The sequence below is a fragment of the Nymphaea colorata genome, chromosome 1, assembly GCF_008831285.2.
Source record: "Nymphaea colorata isolate Beijing-Zhang1983 chromosome 1, ASM883128v2, whole genome shotgun sequence".
Lineage (NCBI taxonomy): Eukaryota > Viridiplantae > Streptophyta > Magnoliopsida > Nymphaeales > Nymphaeaceae > Nymphaea > Nymphaea colorata.
Window position 1 is genome coordinate 19,142,281 of NC_045138.2, and position 25,809 is coordinate 19,168,089.

The 25,809-nt window shown below is 35.8% G+C and overlaps 1 protein-coding gene across 2 annotated transcripts in view; it reads right to left on the reverse strand.

Annotated features, from left to right (window-relative positions):
* The window catches only part of LOC116248950 (uncharacterized), a 32,146-nt gene extending 13,382 nt beyond the window's left edge, over positions 1-18,764 (reverse strand). Inside the window, exons 1-23 of one of the 2 annotated variants that reach the window (XM_031622001.2) lie at positions 18,479-18,764; positions 17,641-17,826; positions 16,666-16,755; positions 16,520-16,593; positions 16,262-16,417; positions 15,990-16,110; positions 15,713-15,768; positions 13,991-14,045; positions 13,841-13,897; positions 13,620-13,721; positions 10,904-10,984; positions 10,770-10,822; positions 7,568-7,637; positions 6,101-6,164; positions 3,535-3,683; positions 3,319-3,446; positions 3,184-3,241; positions 3,000-3,097; positions 1,330-1,414; positions 1,144-1,209; positions 999-1,058; positions 520-606; positions 209-437 (exon numbers count right to left, since the gene is read on the reverse strand). In XM_031622001.2, the coding sequence (XP_031477861.1) occupies positions 209-437; positions 520-606; positions 999-1,058; positions 1,144-1,209; positions 1,330-1,414; positions 3,000-3,097; positions 3,184-3,241; positions 3,319-3,446; positions 3,535-3,683; positions 6,101-6,164; positions 7,568-7,637; positions 10,770-10,822; positions 10,904-10,984; positions 13,620-13,721; positions 13,841-13,897; positions 13,991-14,045; positions 15,713-15,768; positions 15,990-16,110; positions 16,262-16,417; positions 16,520-16,593; positions 16,666-16,755; positions 17,641-17,826; positions 18,479-18,583 (2,230 nt within the window). In that variant the 5' untranslated portion in view covers positions 18,584-18,764. Of the gene's footprint in view, positions 1-208; positions 438-519; positions 607-998; positions 1,059-1,143; positions 1,210-1,329; positions 1,415-2,999; positions 3,098-3,183; positions 3,242-3,318; positions 3,447-3,534; positions 3,684-6,100; positions 6,165-7,567; positions 7,638-10,769; positions 10,823-10,903; positions 10,985-11,778; positions 12,539-13,619; positions 13,722-13,840; positions 13,898-13,990; positions 14,046-15,712; positions 15,769-15,989; positions 16,111-16,261; positions 16,418-16,519; positions 16,594-16,665; positions 16,756-17,640; positions 17,827-18,478 lie in introns of those variants that run through there. The other variant, XM_031622010.2, reaches the window with a different exon arrangement.
* Between the last annotated feature and the right edge of the window lie 7,045 nt (positions 18,765-25,809).

The following is a 25,809-nucleotide window of genomic DNA, read 5'->3' on the forward strand; positions in this document are numbered from 1 at the left end:
TGTGTTCATGATGCCTACCCACTGAAACTAGAAGAACAAGCTGCACAGGTTTCAATTTCTTTTGTTAAAAAACAGAGATGTGGCAAATAAGGGGACGACCCTCTTCTACATAAGGATCTGGAAGCTCTAGCCAATGACTATCACATTAGAAACCAGTATAAGAACATATTAACAAATACCGCCATGGCCACATGCTAAAGATACATACGGTGCAGGTTGCTTTTGAGTATAGCTATCATTCGTTCAACAGAAAATGTGATGCTTCCAATCTGCTGAGCTGATCCGACAAAAGCATTTGTCCCAGAAGTTTGAGGTGACACTGATGCTTGCCCAGAAGCATGAGTCCGCCCAACACAGTGTTGATTAGACAGATTTCTTAATGCAGAAAGGAGAGACTTGACCGCAGATATATGCATCATTGCAGAGCTCTCGAACAGCTTCACAGATAACACAGATAATACAAATAAGTAACCATAACAAATATGAAAGAAGAGATAAAAGAAGAGGCTCATTACTGACCTGAGAATTCAATGAAGACAAGATGTTGAAATCTGTATACTGACTAGAGCTGTCTCTTGTAAGCCTTGAAACCATTGTAGGGACTTCCTGAGCATGCACAAAGGAGTTGTTACAAAAGGAAAAAGGCATAATGACAATTATAAGAAATGTTTTAGGCAATTTATGTAGAACCTCCATATAATAAAAGCAGATGATCTTTCTGGAGCTTGGGTTATTTTAATCATCTGCAGGCTAAAAATTGAGGAATAGGATAATCCCATCTTATACTTTGTAAAACAGGTACCATGTTCATTCTGGAGTTCCGATTGTTTTACTGACATACAGGTCACAGCTTGAAAGATACAAAGACTAGTATTTTCATTAGTAAAATTATTGTTTTGGCTGTACAAGGCATATATGGTAGAAGCCACATCCTGAAATGTAGGTTAGCCCCAGAACCAGCCCAACAAATTCAAGTTTTTCTTCTTTTGGTTTATTACCTGAGTAGTGGCATGAGGAGAATGAATTGCACGATCCAAAGCTGCTAGTGTCTCCAAAACCTACAAATGCATCAGAAGTTTATAAAAGAGAGAGCAGACAAGTCTTTCTTTAGGAACATCTTTGATTTGAAAGCATGTAGCATACCAGAATCCACGATGGCCCCAACACATTATGTAGCCTGTGAGCAATGTTGAATAGGGTCCTCAAAGCCTAATGAAAGTAACCATTATTAGGAATCAGGAGTTACATGCAAAACCTAGAAGTACGCAATGTCAACCACATCAGTGATCATTACATTAAACAAGGACAACATGAAAAGTGAGACAATACCTGAACATTCTTCGTGGTGAGTACAATGCTATCTCGTTGATCAGATATGTGTTCAAGCCGCCTTGATCCAGGTGACAGCAACACACTAGAAAAAGAATCAGTTAGAAGAATGCATCTGGTGTAATATAACATGAAAAAGCAAAGGCAAACACTCGGATGATAATTTTTTATGCTAAAAGAAAACAAACAGCAATAACTACCTAAATCCTTCAATGGTTTTAATTCAAAATTCTTACATGCTAAAGAAAACAGACACTAGATATGCAATTGCTACTTTTAAATATGGTAGAATTTAGAGCAAGAATAACTTAACAGCTGATATTTCAACTAAATTGGTTTAGTTTAAAAAGAACTTTAAGAAAATAAACAGTGACTAGGACATACACAATTTTTGGACTAAGAGAACACACACCTTGTTTTCTAGAAATGTTAAGGACAGTCTAGTACAAACAACATAAGAGTTATCTATTGCTCATATTTTAGACCCTTGAGGAAATGAAAAAAACTCTTCTTAGAAATGTCTAAAATATGTACATAAAAACATGTTAAAATGTTAGTGAAACCTCCATGTATAAAGTCTATAATGGTTATTGATTGCCCTGAAACGAAGTTTTTACGACAAACAGATTCTTACTACACTAGTGCTCTCAATAACCTTTTCCTTAATACACTATTGCAGCTTCATTTTTTATCAACTTATCCAAAATATTATCAATTTTGAAGGACGTGATTGTGGAGGTTCTTGAATCAAATTGGATGTTCTTTAGAGGCTTAGTATTTCTTCACAACTCAAGAATTTAATGCCATACATTTGCTTGGTCAGCAAAGACTACAGCTTTAAAAAAAAAATAACTATTAACAACTTCGAAAGGAACATTACCAAAAAATTGCAACTTACTAATATTTTGTTATCCTAACATTTTGAAAGTTTGCCCTCCAAATTGGCTTTTTATCGAAGTAAGACACTATCATACTAGTCATTAATTTCAACTTTTAATTTTGAAAATGTGCATGATATCTATGACTAAGTAAAGTTACTTGACCAAAAATCCAAAGTACATGAATCCTTCACATAGAAAAACAGGTGGGATGAGAAGACAGATTTGAAATTCCCTTCTGGTGCTTACAAAATAGAAAAAACGCCCAAACCTCATATTATACAGAAAGTAGAATAAGATAACAAGATGTTGCGCAGATTATAGCTGACAGCAAACTAATGAGGAGGCGGACAAAACTGCAAACTTAAACAAAGGGAGAAAACAAAAAGAGCATTTCTGGACAACTAAGGAAATGCATCCACAACATGACCTATTGGGCTTCTTTGACAGGTTATTCTTATTCTACAGAGTGAACTCTTTCAAAACACCTTTATGGTCATCATGAAGCCTACATGGAAACCTGGCAAGTGGCAACTTAGTCATTCTAAAGGATTCTCTAATGAGTTGATGGCTTGATGCAGTGAAGGATTCTATAATTAGTTGATAATATACGTTATAGAGAAAGGAATAACAAATCAAGGACACACAAAGAAACTGCCACATTCATGAAAGCTATGCTTGTACAGCAGATACATTCATGTTACTGTGGTTTTCCTGTGTGAAACAACATTTACTTCAGCCACAAGAAGGTAAAGGTTCTTTATCACAATTTAGATTTTACAAACCACATACCTTTTCTTTTCATAATCATCAGGAAAATTGATAGTAAATTTGCAGAGAGATGCAAGAAAAGAGTTTAGAGGTTCTACAGTACGAAGAACTCCACATGCCTGTGACATAAAGAAAGGGTCATAGACTAATTACAAATTTGACAGATAGTAATGGTGAATAAACAAATTTAGGTTTTCATTTCCACCTGAGTAAACGCTTGATATCCCTTTAGAATTTCCAATATAATAGCTTCTCCTTGTGATCTTCCACAGAATGGTCCACGTCAGAAGAGACGTAAAAATATTCTAGCATACTACTTCGACAAGATTAATCAACATACCTCATCAATATTAGGGAGAGAGCATCCAAGATGATCAACCACAAAGAGTCGACCATAGCCATTGATAGGTTTGCAGTTTGCCCCATCCATTTAATTGGTGGATCACTTTCACATCTTGGGGACTCAAGCTGGAGGGTTTCAGGGAATAATATCAGAAATCTGACAGTTGTCAATTTCTCTAGCAAAAAAAAAAAAAAAACAATCACAATATCTCACTTCACCAATATCCACAGCTTCATCTGTCAAAGTAGCTACTGTAAAAACAACTCCTAATAGTCCTTCAACAGCCAAGGTGATTGCATGAGCTTCACTAGCGACCACAACTGCTGCATTAGAAGCATCATTTTCAAGACTCCACTCAACCCCTGCAGATGACATTATCAAGAGGAATGTCATGTACTCCAAATTGCAGTCAAACACCACATATACACAAAAAATCCATAAATTTGGTTTCCAGAGAAGAGTGAAAACATTGTAAAACGTAACGATAAGTGGAAATGGTCAAGATATTTGTTAACCTTTTATTGTTAAATAATAAACATCACTGCAGAAACAAAAGTTTGACTTTGAGAATCAAGACTGGATTCAATGGGTTCAATGCCTGTAACATGGTTAAGCAAGTGTACGGACTTGAAATCCCCCCTCCCTTCCCATTGTTACTATTACTGTTTCCAATTATAAGCAAGGTTTTCCTTGGAACCTTTCAGCAAAGTTATTTTTCTCAGGAAAATCTCAAGAATACAAAAATTTCAAAAATTGTAAAAGAAAACAATTTAAATGATTATGAAATTATAAGAAAAAGTTTTCTTACGGACATTGATAGAGCTTCAAAATAATTAGTTACATGTTAAAAGATACAAAATAAGGAACACAAAGGTTTACATCCATCAAAAACTATTTTTATCTAAAAAAAGACTACATTTGGCAATATTTTCAAAATATGTAAATATTTTCGCACTTCTTACATTTTTCTCTATTTTGCCGATGTTCCTGTGATATTTCCTAAAATATCATATGCAACAGTGGTCTCACCACATCGGTAACAGTAATATCAACTAGAAAAGGAAAAGAGCTTTAGGTCATAGGGGGATCTAACCAAACCAGAAACCAGGACTGTACGTACCATATGTATGTGACCCTATGCCAATACAGGTATCTCGGATTTCAATCTGCACCTAAGTTGCAAAGTTGCAAACAGCACCTCTATGATTTCCGAAGTAACTTCACTAGCAAATGAAATTTTTGGTTGGAGACGATTTCTAAAACGAGATCTAAAGAAAAAGATGTACTTGGGGACAATCAGACATTACAAACTGTAAATGCAATGCCGTATATGATTAGTTGGTAACCCTTTTTTTGTCAAAATCCTGACTATCGGTCAACTAGTCCAACTAGTTAGTTGAGCCAGTTATGATTGACCTGTGCCTTAAACCAGCCAATTAGTTGGTCAGACGAATCAATTAGTCAGCTCAGTTGTTGGTCAGCCTACTAATCCCTGATATATACATATAGAATCATAGACGTTATTTCTTTGTTATATATATATGGAAAAGGCAATGCTGTTGTGTGCCAGATAGTTGCCCAATATATATATACATGCACGCATGCATGTATATGTATGTTGTATGTATGTATGTATGTATGTATGTATGTCTGTGTGTGTGTGTGTGTGTGTCTGTGTGTGTCTGTGTATATATATATCTATGTATGTATGTATGTTTCTATATTTATTCCCATGAAAGTACATATTTTTGTTAGTCACTTGACCTGGACCAACTAGTCCCTACTAATCTCTTTAGGGTCTTAAACAACCTGTTTCTAACTTCCGATTTTAACGACTTAGGCCACATCTGACAAATAACCAAGTTCCAGCAATACGCCACCACATTTGCTTTCCATTAGTGATTAGATATTATCAAGATAAGGTTGGTCAATATAGGCAGACTATAATAAGTTGTGATCCAAAGAAGAGGTTTCATTCGGCACCTTTAGCAAACAAGCAATTTTCTTGTAACCCCAACTTCATGTCTTTGGTGCCTAGAATTTAGTTGTTAAAACTGGCAACTTAAATGTGGAAGCTTGACAAGTTTTGACATAAAATCATTTTTCTTAAATTTCAAGTCAAAACTCGACGCAATTCTTTCATGGGAAATCTCTTGGGATGCTATACTACCAAAAAGTTAGGAAGTTCACTAAGCAGGGTTTTTTAATTGCACAGCAACAAGTCACCTTGTTGATACAATTAGACCGCTGCCCAGTATGATTCCAAGCAATAATTTATTGTTAAAAGGATATTGATATTAGATAATTATTCATAATATATGAAAACAATGCACAAAATGGACCAGTAAAATGGAATGCCATAAATTTACTATGCAATTCCATGGTGTAGAGAAAAAATATCAATCAAAAGAAACAGGAAATAGCTGGTAACTTGTAAGCAGCTACCCGTAAGTTTTGGTTGCTAGGCCAGTGCCTCCACTATATTGTGCTGTAATGACATGACATGTGAGACATGGTGCAGTGAACCTTCTGAAATGCCTATGTATGTTAAAGAAAACATTAAGACAAATGCCAACAGAAATCATAGCATACAAGTGAAAGAGATGATGGTATTTTCAAGAAGAGAGCTATGGCACACACTAAGACCATCTACAAATCATTTTTAAGAGAGAAACTTTGCCAACGATAGACATGACAAAAAAGAAACATAGCTAAAAAAATAGAGAACTACATAGTATATGAGCTAGTGCCTTGGTAAGCAACTAGTTTGAATACACACCTTTAGCTTTACTGTTAAACATCCCAGCAACAGCTGCAAGACTCTCTTCACTTGTTTCTGGAATCTAGAACAGAATATGAGATCTAATTCAAATGATAGAAAATGAATTCTTGTGCTCTGAACCTACCATTGAGATGCACATGCTACTATCTTAAAAAAGAGAGGTAAACTAATACTGGAACTGAAAATCTTCAGGTCAGGGGAGTTCTAGTACATCCACTTACAATAACACTGGAGATTAATAATGTTTGCCAAATGTTGTCCAATTCAACCAAAAAATCTTGTTAAAGGACATCTAATTCTTATGAATAAATCTTAGAGACCATCACATAAGACTGCCAATCAAACTTTTTCAAGGAATATTTATTAATTAAATTTAAAATACAATTGTCTTAAGCAGTCTACAACATGACAATATGTATTTATTATCTCGAACATGATCCATGGTAACATCATTGGTCAGCTTCCTAATAGTACATTGTCATCTATAAGGCTTACTATTAGCAAGGCTCCTTACAAGATAAAGAATATCTGGGGAATTTAGACATTTCCTTCATGTTAGTTGTCTAAATTATCAACCCAAGAACTGAGAAATCCCTGAAACCTCTAGAGTAACAGGGCTTTGACTTAAATTTGAACTTAAAATTCACCATGGTTAGTACACATGACAAAGGAGCGAACCATGAACTTGGCTCCTCTCACAGCCTTCCTCCCTTTCCCCCAAAAAAAACTCTCTCTCTCTCTCTTGCGCTTGAGCTTTTAAGATACTTGTTTCAGTCAAAGAAACTGAGTGACACAAAACTAGTAATAGGATTTTAAGAGGTTATATCCACTACCCAGTAGTACCCAAATAACCACTCAGGCATAGTGGTTTTTTTTTCTGTTTCCATAAATCCCCAGACATTTTCTCAGATTTGATGACCTTTACTGAACTGTTTTACATGGCCTCACCTAGTATTTTCATGTAATGTAGGGCCAAGCTTCAGTCACCATTAACACTTTCCAAACAAGATTAACAAAGATCAAACACAATGAAAATCCACCTCAATCTTTGACTGCATGACCAGCAATTTTGCCTTCAACTAGCAAGTGATGTAGGCTATATCTCGTGCCAACAGTTTCGTCAGCAGTCACTTGAAAGTCAATGATGAAGCAAAAAGCGTTAAGCTAAATTTATGTTAGACATAAAATTTTGAATCAGTTCTTACAAAGGACCCAGTCATTACACAAAGAACATAATGATCAATTAGGAAATGACAAGTTCTTATCAAGATGGAATGCATGCTGCACCATCCAGATTATCATGACTTTCTTGGAACAAAGACATGGAAACTTTGCAACTAATAAATGAAACAGTGTAGTTACTGAAGTAACTTAAGTCCATATCATGCAAAGTGGAAGTGAAATGTGAACCCCAAATTGAAGGACAATGTATGCAAGATATTTTATCTCATTTGAGAGATTGACCTGTATACTTGAAACAACCCGAGCCAATGCCCTAACCATGCCCTCCACAACGTTGGTGTTTTTAGGGTTCCTACAAAAGTGTAAAGAAAGTCAGGCCACCTATGAAACAACACAAACACAGCATGAGTAAATCAAATTAAGCCAATTCTGTCCAACCCATTCTACTAGGAAACCAAAGAATTGTCATTGATGGACGCTTCAAGACACCAAAAGCTGACATTTTTCCAGCATAAGGTTATCAGAATAATAAGCATCGGCTATCACATGCCCCACCTATAAATGTTCTGCATTTACCTATTGAATGCTAAGTGCTAGTTTCTCTGACTTGATACCTAAATGTAGAGAAGTTGAACCTGGTCAAGCTCCTAAGCACTTGTAGACCTTCATCAGGACCAGGCACTAATGGATTTCTGTATGCGTTTGTTTTCTTGTTATTAGACCAATGCAGTGGGTGGGTTTTAACTCCCTCTTGCTCACAAGTCACAACACACACTCTCTCTCCAGGTACTTTTAAGCGTATTCAGTATGTTGTTAGACACAACATACTTTTGGTTATGGGTAATCATATGTAATGTTAGATAAAGTATGTATACTTTTCAGATATTGTCTTAACCATAATCTCTACTTAAAGTGAGATTAGGAGTCTAATGAAGTTGATGATTTCCTGTCCATCTCTCTCGCCTCCCTCCCTCTCTTAGTTTCATGTCTCCTCTTTCTTCTCTTCCCTTCGCTTCCTCATATACGTTCTTCCTGTTCATATCTTGTGCCCCAATGTAGATCTCAACATGGTATCAGACCAAAGATCATCCCTGCGATGAGGCAGCAACAGATTGTTGACCTGGAGAACAAAATCTAGAAGATTCAGATCAGTCGTGGATGACAATTTTTTTCATTTAATGTCAAATAATCTGGCAGCTGGCGAGATCAGGTCTGCAATTTTCTTTTCGTGGTGAGAAATGAAACCTATTAAAAAGGGTTTGCTGTCACCTTTTATCTGGAGTTGAAAGTGCAGGCGCTGCTTAAATCAGATCTGAATAAACCAAACTGCGGATTTGTGGTGGCAGAAAAGGAAGTTTATCTCCCACTGCAGGATTGATCGGGTTTGATGCTGGTTGCTCTTTTGTATACAGTCCTGGGACATTTGTGCAATTTGAGTGCACCGAGATACCTGCCCAAATTGGTCCAACTCTGACCAGAGTCTAGTTCTGATCTGTCATGGTATCCTGACTGTTCTGATCTGTCATGAGGTCTTAAGTCATCTTTTTTCTATTATTCATTGTTGGTTAACCATCTTCTTATTGTCGTTGAGATGATGTAAACCTTTATGTCGACCTTCCATTGTGATATGTTGCCTATATCGATACTATATGAAGTTCTTTTCCAGCATAGTTAAAAAGCTATATTATAACTCTAAGTTGCAAAGTCTCTGCTCTTGTTTGGCTTGCTGGTGCTGTTCACAATGCAGATTCGTTGGTGTTTAATCATCTTTGTCACTAATTATGGCTGATTCACATGCGCAAGATGTTGATAAAAAACGAGAGACTCTTGAAGAATATAAAGCCTTTGCTAAACTATGTTCACATGGGTCTTTCGTTAAACTGGATGACACTAATTAGGCAAGGTGGTCACACACTCATTATGATGTCTGTCTCTGGGCATAGAGGAAAACATGTTTTATTTGAACCTGAACCTACAATGAACATTGGCAGGTATGTTTCATGGAAACAAGATAATGACATTCAGACATTGCCATGTCATAGATCATGAACAGTGTGCATTCAAATGCCAAATTGTTTCTAAAATGTTTGTGCACTTCTTTAAATTATACAAAAAAGTTAGCCTAGCAATTAGATATTTTAGAGGAAAAAAGTGGTATTTTTCTTCTTTAATGGTTGACTAAGAGAAACTCATCTATCTCTTTGGTAAACAACATAGCCACTGATATTTGAAAATTTTGTAACTTTCATGATAAAATCAGCAATTTGAAGCTTCCTAATAATAATTGAAATACTCTCTGAAAATTCAAAACAATGAGTAAAAAATGATGTATTATGACAATATTGTGATATTAATATATTATCACAATATTTATGTGACAAAAAATAATTTGTGTCCATCTTAAGCATAACTTTTTGATCTCTTTCATGGTTTAAAAACACCTTGGATGATTTTTTTTTTTTTGCAGTTTTACCAACAAAAAATGCCAGAACATATAACCCCACACCTTTTAAATAGTTTATAACATTTTTTATATTTTTGAGAAATTCACAAGATTTTGTGGAAGGTTGGAAACAACAGTTATGAAACAAGACTGAAGAAATTGCTGAGAATGATATTGATGACTATGGTTTTAAGTCTTTTAACTATAAAAAAGTTACACATGCTTTTAAAACAGTATAGAAATTAGTAACCTAGGGGTGTTCCTATTAATACAAAAACTTCAGATGTGTTTTTGAAAATTTTTGTACAAATAATATATTGATTTTCCTTTCCATTAAGATTTTATAGAATTGCACCAGAAGCTTCTCACACTACAAATACGATTGCTTAATTTGCCAATATCGCTGTTTATGTGATACATAACCATGAAAATTTTGGAAGAAATGATGTGGTGCAGAAACCTACTTAATGTCTTTAATCAGGACAAGTAGAATGTTATATACCATGATACCTGAAAACAAGCATACCATTGAGTTGCTGAGAAAAGAGAAGGAATGTTATAGATGTAACTATGGCTTTTTTTAACATAATGATCACATGAAGGACTTCCCTTCAATTTACTTAATTCATGATCAATCATGGAACACAATCAAGTATGGATTCTGAGCAGCGGGACTTTCACCTGCTTCACTGTCACTTTGTCATAGGATTGTATTCTGGTGCTTATTCACATGGTTTCCGTCTGCCACACTTCTTGAAAGGTCATTTTACTAGACTAAAGTAATAACTCTCACTCAAGTTGCACAGGCAGAAGCATATATTTTCCATATAAAGCAACAAGTTCATTAGCATTGACAAAGTGCTCTGTGGCATGCCAAAAACCATAACCATCGCAAAATATTCTACCTTTTCACATTTATCAACTAAAGAGACTCAAGTATTAAGACAATTACAACATCTAAAGCCTACAGAAGAAAAGGATTACAACATCTAGCAATGGTTCATTAGTTACGAAATTGTATACAATTTGGAAGTTGCTTACATATCAAAATTTTGGAAAAGAAGGCGCAAGGTGCGTGCTTCCACACAAAAACCCTGTTATACGGAAAGATCAATCTAAATGAGAATACATAAGTTGTGTCTTACAATATAAATAGTTCTTAGGTTAGGGATTACCCTCAAAATTTCAAGGACAAGAATCCGGTGCCATAATGGCAAATCCATAGATGTCGACTTCACCAACATATTGAGAAAAACCTACAGCATAGTTCCAAACAAAGATGTCAGTGCAACCATTAAAAATCAGAATAAAGATCATGAGCTAAAGGAAACAGAAGTACGCCTCAATGAGTATAAATTTATAAGTTAATATTGATCGGGCTACTTCTTTTCAAATGAGAGTTTCTGGAAAGAAAATTTTCAAATAGCATGTAAATAAACTAATCTTTCAAATTTTCAATTACTTAAAAATGAAAAGGATGGAGCCAAGTCACCAACTTTGCAATTGCATTTTTTTCTAGCAGTTAGGTTTCCTGTAACTAAAAGAGCAAACTTTCAGGAATAACCAAACCTCACTTGTGTAACACACATTATTGGCATCCTACATGCCGAACAGAGAATTGCATTTAGAAAAATGAAAAACAATGACAGCTATAGCTAACTGACAAAGGTTAAAACTTAAAAAGATTTATTAGCCTTTAAAACTTGTAGCTTGGTATCACCAGACGTCCATGAGGTCAAGATAAACAATCTAATGAGCTACGTAAAATTGGGTGCCTCTACAGGCAAATGCACATGTCATGATACATGAATGCAGTCAACTTGAAGTCAGGTGTAATCAACAAACATCCAATGGTAGACTTGTCACATTTCTCCAAAAATAATCAGTAGATGTGTACATCTCCTTTTATCATTTTCCTCATATATTTCTACTCTTTCTTCTCTTGTTCATCTATGCTGAGCATACACATTGCTAGGTTCAAGCTTAGCATAGGTCCAAGGCTTTAAATGGTTTCCTTTCCTTTTCCATCATATACTTGGTCCCAGCTCACCTGTAAACATGTCTGTGTGTTATGTCTATGTATGGCTTTTGCACCCCCACACTTACACTTCTACAAGTTGCTGCATCACACCCCAGCACTTATATGACACAACCAATATGTGTGTGAGAGAGAGGGAGAGAGTAACAAGCTACCAAAAACTTGCTCCAAATAAGCTATCAACTACCTATGTTATATAGGTTCAGGACCTTCAGGTACAGGTGCAAAGAGTACAACATGCCAATTGGAAAAAACATGAATGCAGGAGGCAGGCTACAGAGGTGGCAGATGGACACACATTACAAACACACACACACAAAGTAATCATGGTGATCCCAGTGAACCTACACCTTAAATCACAGTAAATTTATTTAAATCTAACATGGTGATGTAAATTTAAGTACACATTGCAAGTTCCCGCACAGGTCTGCACAAGAGAATGTAGAGATGCCAACACAGCTTATATACTTATGCATGCACAGAAGAAATGGAAAAATATATGGTATCATTTGAGAATTGCTTCCTAACGTTAATGCAAAGGTTGCAAATTTTAACCTCTACTACAACTGCTAAATTTCACTAGATCAAGGTTGTCTTCATGGAGACATTCACTGGCTTTCAGTCGACATCTCTTTCATCCCCTCTCTCATTACCGTAGTCTTTTACTTTTCTCATTTTTGCATGCTTCTTTTTTTCATTTTTAACGTGTTTTTTTTCAAAAAGATGGCAATATTTGAGAAAATCCAGAACCAACCACCAGCACCACACCCCACGTCACATCATGCTAACGCAGGTGCAGAGGGTTTGGTGCCGCACCCCTGTCACACTCAAACAGCACTGCATCTCATAGAAACCAATGGGAGCATCTCTATAAAGGAAATAGTACCAAGATCTGTATGTTTTTGCAGAGAAACTGGGAAAGTACACAGCTTCATCAACACAAATCTGCCATACATTTTTCGTGTATGAGGTTTTATGCAAGAATTATGAGTTTTTGATATTTATTTGTCATTCATCACTTAGTGAACTCCCCACTAGAACATATTACTGACCTTCAGGCCTGTGGATGGAGACCAACAATCTATTGGAAATGGGTTAGTTTATCTACCAGAAAAAGAAGGGGATGAGCTTACTATTTAGAAGCTTTTCATTGTTCTGCTTTCCACATTTATGCTTGCTTGGCATTACCATGCAACCTATAACTGGACTAGAGGTTTGTTCTTCCAGGTCCTCACATGCTAAGAAAGCTAGCATGCTGCAAACCCAAGGCACCTACAGAAAAGGAAAGAAAGAAAAAGAAAATTCTGCATCTTAGGAGCCAGGAAAACCTCTTATCTTCTTTTTCATTAACAACATTGGAATGTATTTTCTGGTTGAATTTGATGCTTGACATTATGAGTTTCTGGTAAATAGTTTCATCTAGAATTCATAGCTACTCCTTTTGTGTATTCATTGGAAATCTCTCTATCTTCAAGACAAATTTTGACCAGCTTTGTGCATGCAATGGAACAATGTGTCAGATGTATGACTTAACCAATTTCAGTATATAATCAACCAAATGTCTTCAAATTTTCAAATGATTTTAGGGAAAAAATCTGACAATAACATTTAGAAATTCAGAAGCTCGCCAGAAAATAGAAATCAAAAGGGCAAAATGTCATTCCTTAACAATGCCATAAGTTGCCCAAAATAGTAATATTACAAACTTAGCTCTTCTCAAAATATTGAGTTATATTGCATAAGGCAATTGCTTCGTGGGCTAAGCCTAATAATCACCTATGCACAAAAAAGGATGTGTCACAAGTGCAAAAAAACAGCAATGACAAAGACAAAGAAACTGCACTTTTTCAGACCTCACACTCTGTGATAAGTGATGAACTATAGAGCCTGACAACATGTGCAACTGATCGTAAGACCAAACGACGGAAATACGGTTCTCCAGCTTCACCTTCAAACTGATACAATAGCAAGAGGAAAAATGAGTTTAAGCTGTTGACAAGAATTAGACTGCTAGATCAAGCAACATAGTTATTTGAAAAATACAAAATGCAGATGCCAAAAAAAAATAAATCACCTCAACATTAGTACGGAGAGAGGTCATAAGAAGTGAGCATATCTGATGGCGCAAGACCTGACCAATAGCAAAATACTCAGTGGCTGCACATAATCAAGTGAACCTGCAAACGTACCAAGTCATGCCCCAAGAAGATGGTAGCTATGATACCTGTTCATAGGGAATGAGAAACCTGAATATTGCAACATAGTTTGATAGGATGAACCTGCACTTTTAGGATTAGGATATTATTTCTCACAAAGAAGTACAACCCAAATATTTGTTTCCAATTTAAAAAGAGCAATTAGCAAGAAGTTTACTGTCAATAAACTTTTTTGCTGAAAATCAAATACATCTGTACATAAACGTGTACAACACATCAGAAACAAAAAATAAACAAATGCAACTTTGACAAAAAAAAAATCTGGTCATAAATCATCGCTGGTGGTACTTCCTGAAATGAAGAAGACCATCAAATTGGTCATTCTAACAATTATGGAGAGATGTCCTTGCTATGCACCAGCAGCTACATCGTAGCCATAAATAACCTTGCTAGCGGGAAATATATTGGTAATTTAATGGGAAAAATAGCTTCCACCACTTGTTAACTAAAAAAATCACATTTTTTCGTTAGTGGCTGTCAGTGTTAAAATGAATAATCTAAGATCCTAAACATATGGGCTGGATCCAAGACAAGATAGACAAAATAGCTTCCACCATTTGTTAACAAGAAAAATATCATATTTTGTTGCTGTTTATCAGAGTTGCAAAGTGAAAATAACCTAAAGAAGTGAAAACTATTTATTTTAAAAAACATGATAATAAGTTCTACTTTTATAATGAAAAGATACTAAAAGCACTCACTTCCTGCATGAAGATAGCTCCAGACCCATGTTTTCCTTCCCAAACATATAATAGTTCCACATATCACACTCTTAAAGAAGTGAAAGAGTCAGATCCATAACTGACAAGGGCTTTATATGCCATTGCCCATCAAGCAAGGGAAAGAAAGGTTCTGGTGTTTCTGAAGAACATTCATTGTGCATCATGCTCTGGTATGTAATATGATCTGAAGGATGTATTTGGGAAATATAGCCAATGAACATAAAATACATTTGTTAGACTAGCTTCAAACCTCTTCTGCGGTTACAAAACACCATACATAGAATAAGATATATTACAGTGTGCAATTGTTTTCCTAAAAGAAATCTCAATTATACCATGGTATTCTTAAAAAAATCTTGTTTCACATATATGAATATATCTTCCCTTTCATGATTTAGTCCTTAAGCCCTATCCAGCTTTCTTATATAGTTATAAAAGAAAATACTGTTGAAGGCTTGAAGCGTACTTTTTTTGTTCGTTTAATTTGTTAAGACATCCTTAAATTTTGAAAAACAGTTTTGTAAGAAACCCACTTGAAAAGAAATCCTGTAAGAAGCTTCATCGAGAAATCCTTTAAAAGTATTGTTATGCGACATGTTGAATAATATTTATGTTAGGTGGTGCTTTGAATATTTAATAGTTTTAGGAACAACTTTTTATTATTAGTTGTTTTAGTCTTGGACTTATTTTGTAATTTGTTGGTTTCACCCTAATTCTCATTTAACATGAGATTAGGGCAGATTAATGGGTATCAATCAGAGTTTTTCTCTCTCTCTCTCTGTCTTTTTCGACCTCGTCTCTTCTCCCTTGATCTTACGCAACACGACACAAAAATAAGAGAGTATCTGGTAGTAATACTATGAATAAGGGGAAAGAGAAAAAGAATATTTGAAGGACATCTGAAGCCCTCAACAGTAGATGCACAAGAAGATGAAAATTTAGTGGAAAAGAAAGTTACATGGCCTCATCTTCACCAAATAGACAAGGTATAACAGGAATAGAACTCACTCCAATATATCAAGTGCAAATCCCCGCTGAACAGAACTGACTCGCAGCCACAATCCCTATATCTCAATGCAAAGCAGAGTTTCCATCACCATGATATACTAGAATAAAAGTAAACGATTATGAAGCAACTAGTGAGCAGCTTCAACATCAGATGAAGAACGTTATTAAAACAAAAACTGGAGTCAGCAGTTCTAACAGCACAACAAACAGAAGAAAGCTTATAATCAGAATTCAGCATTGAAAATGTGAAAAAAGACCAAGATCATATGGCACATACAGATCCACCTGCCGCAAGTGCTGTCAGGTCCTCTAGTAATTGAAGGCCAAGTCTACCTTCTCCCGTTAGACTCTCTTGTGAAGCTGGTTGCAAGCTGGAAATAATATTGCTATCCAATGACCTGTAAAGAATTGAACCACAATCACAGAATGACAAGCTTGCAATTAAAATGGTAACTAAATGACCAAGCATGTCATAATAATCACAGTAGAATAGAAACAAAAAATAAACGCTGTAAAAGGCCTGGCCTGGAGTAGCAAAAGGTTACTTACACTGAGTTATGGATACTGCGATTGACATCGCCTGAGACAGAATTGGTCCGGGAAACATGGCTGCCCAAACCTGACTTACCAGCTGGAAGGGACTCTGCATGAATGACATGATCGAAAACCAAAGCAGAGGCTTGTCTGAATGTAGCAGCTGCAGTGCTGAAATTGCAAGACAATCTTGAAGATTCTATACAATAATATAGAAACTAGATAATCAAAAGAAATCTAACAGAAAAATCTAGAAGTTCCAAGCTAGCTCACTTGCGCACACTGTCTGGGGAACGATTATTCTCAAGCAGTCTGAGAATGATTCCAAGTGATTGACACATATCATCCTGGAAAAACAAGGTCAACTTTCCTGAAATAACTTTCCACCAAAGTCATAATGGATTACAAGTCATCCGCACCTCATTTTTCGGATGTAAATTTGACTGAAATATTATCAGTATAGTTTGCAATGTTTTGAGCTGAACATTATCATCTGCCATTTCAGAATGCTGAAGGATGAACATAAACAGGAAAAATTAGGAAGCCAAGACACAAATGGACAAACTGCAGAAACCATACAGTGTTTCAAGCACAACTTCTCAACAGGGAAACTTAGATTTGTCTCATGATAAACATAACTTAAAGGAACTTCCACATGCATTCAAACATGGAATATTTACATGTAACCACTATTCAAAATTTGGTTGCTGATAGCAAAAATCTTCATGTTACATACAAAAGGATCTGGCAGTTCTATAGCATTCTCAAGGAAACTGAGATTTGTCTCATGATAAACATAGCTTAAAGGAACTTCCACATGCATTCAAACATGGAATATTTACATGTAACCACTATTCAAAATTTGGTTGCTGATAGCCAAAATCTTCATGTTACATACACAAGGATCTGGCAGTTCTATAGTATTCTCAAATCATCTTCATTACACGGGAAATACACATATACTGAGGTGGACAATGTGTTTGTTTCACGTAATAACAATTTTTTACTTCCAGCCAATAACAATTTGAGGTAGCCAACTGAGGAATATCTAATGATGTATATCTTATTGAGAATTTTCGGTTCTCATTGATCCATGTCTGGTAGCTATTTTTCTTATCTAATTTCTGTGATGGTGCACTCTGAAAGTTAAACGGGAATGAATGTCTGAAATAACCGACTTATCATACAATCGGCTAGTATAACTTTTTAATATTACAAAATTCAAACAGTATACATCTAGTAAGCAGACCAAAACCAAAAATAAAGACTATAAATCTTGCTTGAATTCATATAATCGGCAATGCCAGAAAAGGGATTCAAGTGATTCAAAAAAAAAAAACAACTTCCTATCCAATGAACTAGATTTCTAAATTTAGAAACTTCATAACACTTACATCTTTCAATGTAGCTAATATCTCCTTCAGAGCTGATTGTGCAACAGCATCATGTGAAATCAGCTTTTGCAAGCACGACAGCCCAATTACGCTTAGCTTGACAGTCTTGACCTCACATGCCATAAGAAAGATTCTCAGTACGTCCTCGTTCTGTGCAATATCACTAGGCTTCGACAACGTACGAAGCTGCAGACAGGAAGAAATATACTGCATTCTTAAATTAATGTAGCTCATACATCACCACTGTTACTGCAAAATGCAAGAAATATACTCCATTCTCAAATTAATGAAGGTCGCACATATTCATTCTTAGTCAGCTAGAGAGAAAATTAAGCAACCGTAACAAGAAATCTCTCACTTAGTCTTTCCAGACACTCTTTTCAAAACGTAAAGTAACGCAAAGATCCCAATAAAAAAGAAAAAAACAAAACAGAACAAAACAAAAGATCAACCCTAGACTAAACACCTATACATCCTTGACGGGTTCGCTACAGAAATTCCAAGTTCAGCTCCAGAATTTTGGATATCTGAATAAAATTTTTCAACAATAATGACCAATTCACTCGTGGATCCCTAAATCAATCAACTCCCCTACTTCTCGCAGATAACAAGATCAAAATTTATCTCGGACCATCCCGATCAACACCGATAAAGACAACTAACTCCAAAAGCTCCCTGACGCAAGTGAAAACCCACAAGCTGAATCTTCAATCCCATCATACCTCTTTGCATGAACTAGCATAACAATGACAGAAGCAATACAAGAGTTGCCGAATCAACAGCCAATTGACGAACAAACGGAAGAAAAAGTATGCCGCAGGAGATAGACGATACTAGCCTTCAAAATGGCGTGCTCAGCGGCATCCTTCACAGCCGGATGCCTTCGGCGGGCTTCCGCGGAAAGAGCGCGCAGGTCAGATTCAAGAACTGCCATGAACGCCATTCGTGCGCGCCGCCTTAATCTCTTTCACTCCACTTCCTACACGGATCCTAGTCTCTCCGATCGAGAGGGCGAGAAGATAGTGAGATCAAGACAGGCATCTGCATTTCTGGGACCAACGAGACGCCAGGAATGAAATTGGCGGGGAGAAGCGAAGATGAGCAAGTGACGACCCAAGAACGGATGCCGCGCGGATCTGCGTCGCGGAACCTCCTTTTATACGTGAGCTGCCGTTCGTGCCAAGCACCCGTGCCAGGCGTCGAACAGCAAAAATAATTTCAACCAAAGGCCATAATTAAACCATAATTTCAGAAAAGCGGGTCATATTTTTGACCTCCGATCCTCCTTCTCGCTTTGCTAACAGCTATCAACGCCTAGCTATAAGTAAAGTTAATGAAATCAACCGTGTTTTATGAATCTGCCTCAATTTTTAAGGTATGTTCATAGGACAATAACATTAATGTTACTGTCTCATGCATTTAACTTACAAATTGATTAAATTCATTGATCATTTTAAAAAGTACTATATGAATTTGCCTACTTTTCAGGGCAGATGCATAGAATAATAACATACTGTTATTGTTCCCAAACAACTCATAAGGAACACAAACTAGAAGGAACACAAACTAGAAGTGAGTTAGTAATTTTGGTGTTTGAAGGCATGTAAGGATTGTTTTAGAAATCTTTATTGGTCTAATGATGAAGGAACATTGATCCACAAATGGCAAGACCATTGTGTACATTTTCCACTAGACTTCCAGCAATTAACAAGTGTATCATCTTGCTTCACTTGATCTATGGCTGTATATCTCTTAATCAACTGCATGGGAAAGAGAACAAGCTTTGGCATGAAGAGGATTATGATTATCTTTTCTCTGAAAAAATAGTACTGGACCCTTCGTTTAGTTTTTGCCAGTTCCCACATGCGCCTTAAGCAAAGGGGTTAATGATAAAGGTCCAGGGCAAATCCCCAGCGAGATTGCTGCTTGCATCAAGAAAAGAAATTGAATGTGAGTCGAGGTTCTTCATATTCACAAACAAGCCAAGGACCCGAGATATTAATATAATATAATATAATATATGCATAAGCTTGTAGAAAAGACTAAGCCTTGATGGGTGGTCGGGGACCTAGCCCATGAAGGTCACCCCTGATTTGAAATTCAACCTGGAAAGCCATTAAGACCTGAGCGGCAGAGCTTGACGCCCCAATCCATCTACTTAATGAGCTAATCTACGTCGGATCCTGAGCCTCTAATAGGACTTACATTCAAGTTCTGGGTAATTTGAAATTAACTATTAAGATTGATAAGTTGTTAGATATATTGTGGTTTTGGATATATATGCTAGATATTTTAATTTGTTGTACATGGGATTGACATGGACTGACAAAGATGATGATATATATTGTGGTTTAAGATATATGTTAGATATGTTGCGTTCTAGTATGATGACTATAATTAAATGAATGATTATAAATTAAATAAAAATAAGGGAAAACCTCTTCTTCAAAAAAATATATTTTTCTTTGTGATTTTGATCAAACTAAATTTATTTAAATTAAATCAAACAAGTACTAGACAAATCATCCGGCTGTGACCCATAAAATCTCAGTCTATTTGTTAATCGGGCCAGAGGCAAGATTTGCTGAGGCTCAAAAGGCTTGATGTTGTCTAGGACCTACGAATCTTTCTCTCTCTCTCTCTCTTTATATATATATATATATATATATATATATATATATATATATATAGAGAGAGAGAGAGAGAGAGAGAGAAATATAAACAAATAAATATAAAACACACCAGAGGCAAGATTTGCTGAGGCCCAAAAGGCTTGGTCGTGTTTAGGACCTACCAATCTCTCTCTCTCTTTCTCTCTCTCTCTCTCTCTCTCTCTCTATATATATATATATATATATATATATATATATATATATATATATATATATATATATATATATATATATATTGGGTCCCTCTTTCTCTCTCTCTCTCTCTCTATATATATATATATATATATATATTGGGTCCCGAGGATAGCGTTTCTCATGTATATGGTGAACTTGAGATCCTAGAACCCCAGATACCTGCATTTGATGCAGTTGTTTTGAAGTCATCAACGATTTCTAATATCAGCAAAATCTTGTCATCGTTATATGTGAAGTTTTATAGCCTTCTTCATGATTAGTGAAGCCAAAAAGCTTGTGTAGATGAGCAAAACCGCCGAAGCATCTAATCAAACAGGATTCCGAGTAGATGAAATAAACGTAACTAAACAAACTTTATCCCATGTAAATGCATTTCGAAGTACATATTTTATAAAATTATATTTTTGAATTTAAGTATGACTTCATTTTTGCAGTTTTGGTATGTCTTTTTAGCATTTTGATCATATAATGAAATGCATATTTATTAATACATTTTTTTGATATCTCAAAAGAAAATTGAAAGTTTGTGGACTTATTCTTGTCAACATTTTGCGTAAAAGATATTCTTTTTTTCTATTTACGAACCTAGCTAAAGCAATAATTTTGCAATGTTAATAACAATAAAATAAAAAATATATCTTTTTCCTTTTCTCCAACATCTAAAAGGTCAAACTAATAGAATACTTAAAATAGTAGAATTAGCACTTTAACCATCCATCATGTTGGATTAGATGACTATGATTAGATGAACCGTCTACTTAAAACAAATGAATAATTAAAAGAAAAACAAAGAGAAAAATATGGAAACTAATATCATATGACAAAAATATCTATCACATGTTTTTTTTTCTAACCGTTTATCACGATGGATTGGATAACATCTGGTTAAATGACTGAGTAACTTTAAAAAGACAGATTCACCATTCAATTTTTCATTATATATATGTGTGTATAAGAGAGAGAAAGAGAGTGAGTGAGAGAAACTAGGTGACTCAAAAATTAGAGTCACCATTCAAATTTCATTATATATATATATACATATTGCATTAATTAGTTTGAGTTCTATATTGCATTAATTAGTTTGAGTTAATTTATAACTTGTGAAGGGTACAGTTTTTGTCGGTTAAGGGGCCGTTTGATGACAAACACTCTTGAGTTTTTTTGCAACACACTTTATTCCTATTAGCAAATGCCGACCAGCCAATTAAGGTAAAAGATTGGATCTACGGGCATCCTTGCAGGAATTTCTGCGGTCGTTATCTTGGAAATGACTGGCCGCGAGTTTCTTGGTCCAGATTTATTTGACCCTAGTCATATCACAACGCCCCCAAGGGTTTTGTATCATTTTTCTCGTGAGAAATGTGTCCTCTTCTTAATGACATGAAGCTGCTCTGACTTTCCGTCACTTCCAGCTCTACACATTGCAACTACCCTACTTAAGGCAACTAAAGCGATGAAAGGGGACGACACGCTTGTGATACCCTGTCCCCATCCATGGCCCTCAAAGATATGTAGGGACATTAAATCCAATAAGTCTCTTTCAGTCTTTTTTTTCTCTTCCTCTATGATCAATCCAATAATTCTCTCTCTCTCTCTCTCTCTCTATATATATATATATATATATATATATATATATATATATGTATATATATATGTGTGTGTGTGTGGGGGGGGGGGCTGAAATTATTAGTGGTAAAAAAAATGTGGTTAAGAACAGTTGATATAAGAGTTTTAACGATGCGACAATGGTTCATGATACTTTTAACAATGATCTTTGATACTTGTAACAACGATGCAGATTTGCCAAAAAGACAGTCATTGAATCACATTTTTATTTTATGACGACTGTACAAATCGAGTATAAGGTATTTGGTCGACTTGATTACCGGGTTCATGATCATTATGTAAAGTTACTCAAAACACTAGTTGCCATTTGCTTTCCAGAAAACATGGCAGATTGTAAACTATCAATTCAATTGATTAGACCGTTCATAATCAATTCATATGGTTCTCATATTTACTCCGTCCACATATTTTACAATTTTGCTAACTATGCTACAAGCTGGTTGGAGAGAGAGAGAGAAAGATTGGCATTGACATGAAACTAATTAGTGACTATATAACACAACGATTGTTTCCTAAAATAGAATAAACATGTAAGATGTTCCTGCTTGTTTTTCTAGCCAAATCATGCATTTGCCTCACTATTCATCAATGATTTTTTACATTCCATGTGGGAAGCAATGCTATTAATGCTCGTTCATGCCTACTATTCTACCAAATCTCATAAATGCACTTCGATCATGCAAGATCCAAATTCTTTATTCCTCTTGTTCTTTTAAACAACCGTTCATTAATTCCTTCTCTTTCTCTTGCTCCCTCTCTCTCTCATAGTTCTTATCATTTGTTTTGGGATTGCGACGAGGTCCAACAATGTTTCATGCTTCTTGGCATTCTCTTACTCCAGTGGTTTCTCCATCTTCCATTGTACATGATCTTCTTTTCGAACCGCTGGTCCTTCGCAAGTCTAAGTGCTGGCAATTTCTTTGGTGTACATGGTCATGTTTCTTCTGGTTGCAGATTTGGTCACTTGCAAAGACGCCTTCTTTCGTGACATATGCTTTGTTTTCCACCATTTTTGCACACCTTTTTTGTGGAGATTCTAGCTATCATGAAGGCTCTATGTGAAAGATTCTCCAGCTGTCAAGGAGAGATCAATGCAATGGAACACGATTGCGACCGTCGTCTCTGTGAAGTTAAACAAAGACAATTATTTACTATGGAGAAGTCCACTTGAATCCGTTATGATCTTGCAAAACCTACTGAAGTTTGTCGATGGATCGGCTGATGCTTTGATAGAAACCATTTTAAGAGACGGCAAAGATGAACCCAATCCTGAGTTTGCTATACTGAGAAAATCAGATCAATTGGTTGTAAGCTGGACTAAAGTCACTATCTCTAAAGCTGTTCTTGGACAAATCATTAGGGTTTGGTTAGAACAAGAAGCCTGGTTTGCATTAGAAAAATCCTTTTGGCCTCAGTTCCCACTCTGAGTCATGTTATTGAAAATACATCTGATGGTCATTAAGAAAGGCAACTCAGATATGGTGTCTTACTTGCAGAAAATTAAACTTTTAGTTAGTTCTCTTGATGTTATTGGCTACCATATGCCAAATGAAGATTTAGTTCAAATTGTGCTCAATGCACTTCCATAGAATTATGAGAATCTGGTCACCTCTCTAGTCATGTTAGCAACAAAGATCCCGCCTTTGCCAAGCTCTACAATCTCCTGTTGAGCCAACAAAACATGTCTCCAAATTATGAAACATGATGTTGCTTGATGTTGCTGAATTGCCTATAGAAGAAACAAGTTACTATAACAACCTTCAAAGCCATCTGAGGTCGCGAACATGGACGCAATCGAGGATTTTATGAAGGAAGAAGTGGTGGTGGTTGAAATCAGTATCAATCCAATAACCGTCAACAAACAATCATCCATCTAAGGCATCCACTGAGTGTCAATATTGTGTCCATAAGGGCTACACAACTAAGACATGTTGAGATATAATTCCCCTTGCTTTTCAGCCATGACATTGCAAGAATCTGGAGACAAATATTGGTACCCAGATATAGGCAACCAATAATGTTGTTGCTAGTGACAAACATTTGGAAAACAAGCAAACTTAGTTGGTTCAGAAACTGTAATGGTTGGAAATGGTACGTTCTTACTCATTTCTCATGTTGGGGATAAGACTTCTCTTATTTTAAAAGATATCCTAAATGTCCTTAAGATTGCACATAATTTGATTTATGTGGGCTGTTTACATCTGACGGTAATTACAGTTTTGAATTTACTCCATCTAAGTTTGTGATCAAAGACCATAAGACAGGCTCAGTGCTTCTTCAAGGACTGAAAACTAGTGATGGCCTTTACTAGGTTCAAGTAAGGACTAGAACTGATGGTGAATGTCAAGAAGGTGCCTATGGCTCGACAAATAAAAAAAGTTCAAGGGTCGTATGAGGAATGGCACCGGCGACTTGGGCATGCTAATAGGAATATATTGTCTTTGCTTAATTCTCTTAATCATATTTCAATAAATAGTCCTATTCTGAAGAAGGTGTTTGAACCTGTTTAATCTAAATGGCACATAAATTGCTCTTCCTTTGTCTTTTTATGTTGTTAGAACTCTAGATCTTCTTCGCATGAATGTTTGGGGATCAGCCACTGTGGTGTCAAAAAGATGGTTTTAAGTATTTTTTATTGATTGTTGACAATTATTCATGTTTTACTTGGCTATTTCCATTGAAAAGCAAAAGAAAAGTATACCAATGCTTTGTCAATTTCAAACTTATTGTGGGGAAACAGTTGGGAATCAACATCAAATCAGTTCAAATCAGACAATGATGGGTAATTTTGCAATAAAAAGTTTTGAAAATGAAATGGAAAGTCAAGGAATTATGCATTGATTTTCATGCCCATATACACCCGAACAGTAGAAAGAAAGAATCAGCATGTCGTTCAAACCAGGTTAAGTATGTCTCATGATACTCAACTTCACCATCGATATTGGGTTGAGACATTTTGAACAGCTGTCTATATAATTAACTGGCTGCCCACTCTCAAACTAGACCAGAAATCACATTTTCAAATGATGTTTAATCAAGTTCCTGATTATGATTTTTTTCAAATTTTTGGATCCAAGTGTCATCCATTATTGATGTTGAGCGATGATACCAAGTTTCAACCAAAGACCACTCTTTTGTATTTTTATTGGATATGGGAGTCGACACAAAGGATATATGTGTCAAGACCCCAAATCAAGGCAAGTGATCATTCTCGTCACGTCATTTTTTATGAGCATTCTAGAGGCTCAGCAACTCTCATGACATATCCTTTCAAGAGGCTGACTTACAGCAATGGATACATCAATTTCATTTTCCTACTATTAATGCCTATGATACAGCAGTTCCAACTCTTGCAGGACCAGATCTAATCAAAGAATCAAATCTAAGGACCATAATTATTCCACCACCTAATAATATAGAGTGGCAAGCTTCATCAAGTGTTGTTCAACCTGAGGCCATCCATACTGAGTCAAAAAATGTTCAAGCGTCACAACTTTCTCAATTTGGGCTTCATAATACTGCTGATCTAGATCTTCAAGTGTCCACCAAAAGTGAACTACAAAGTCAAGACACCACCACAACTATTTGTCGGCCATCAACTCACTCGTATCAAATGATCACGCACTCCAAGACGGGTTCTCTCAAACCAAAAATATTTTCTGCTTAAATGAAAATG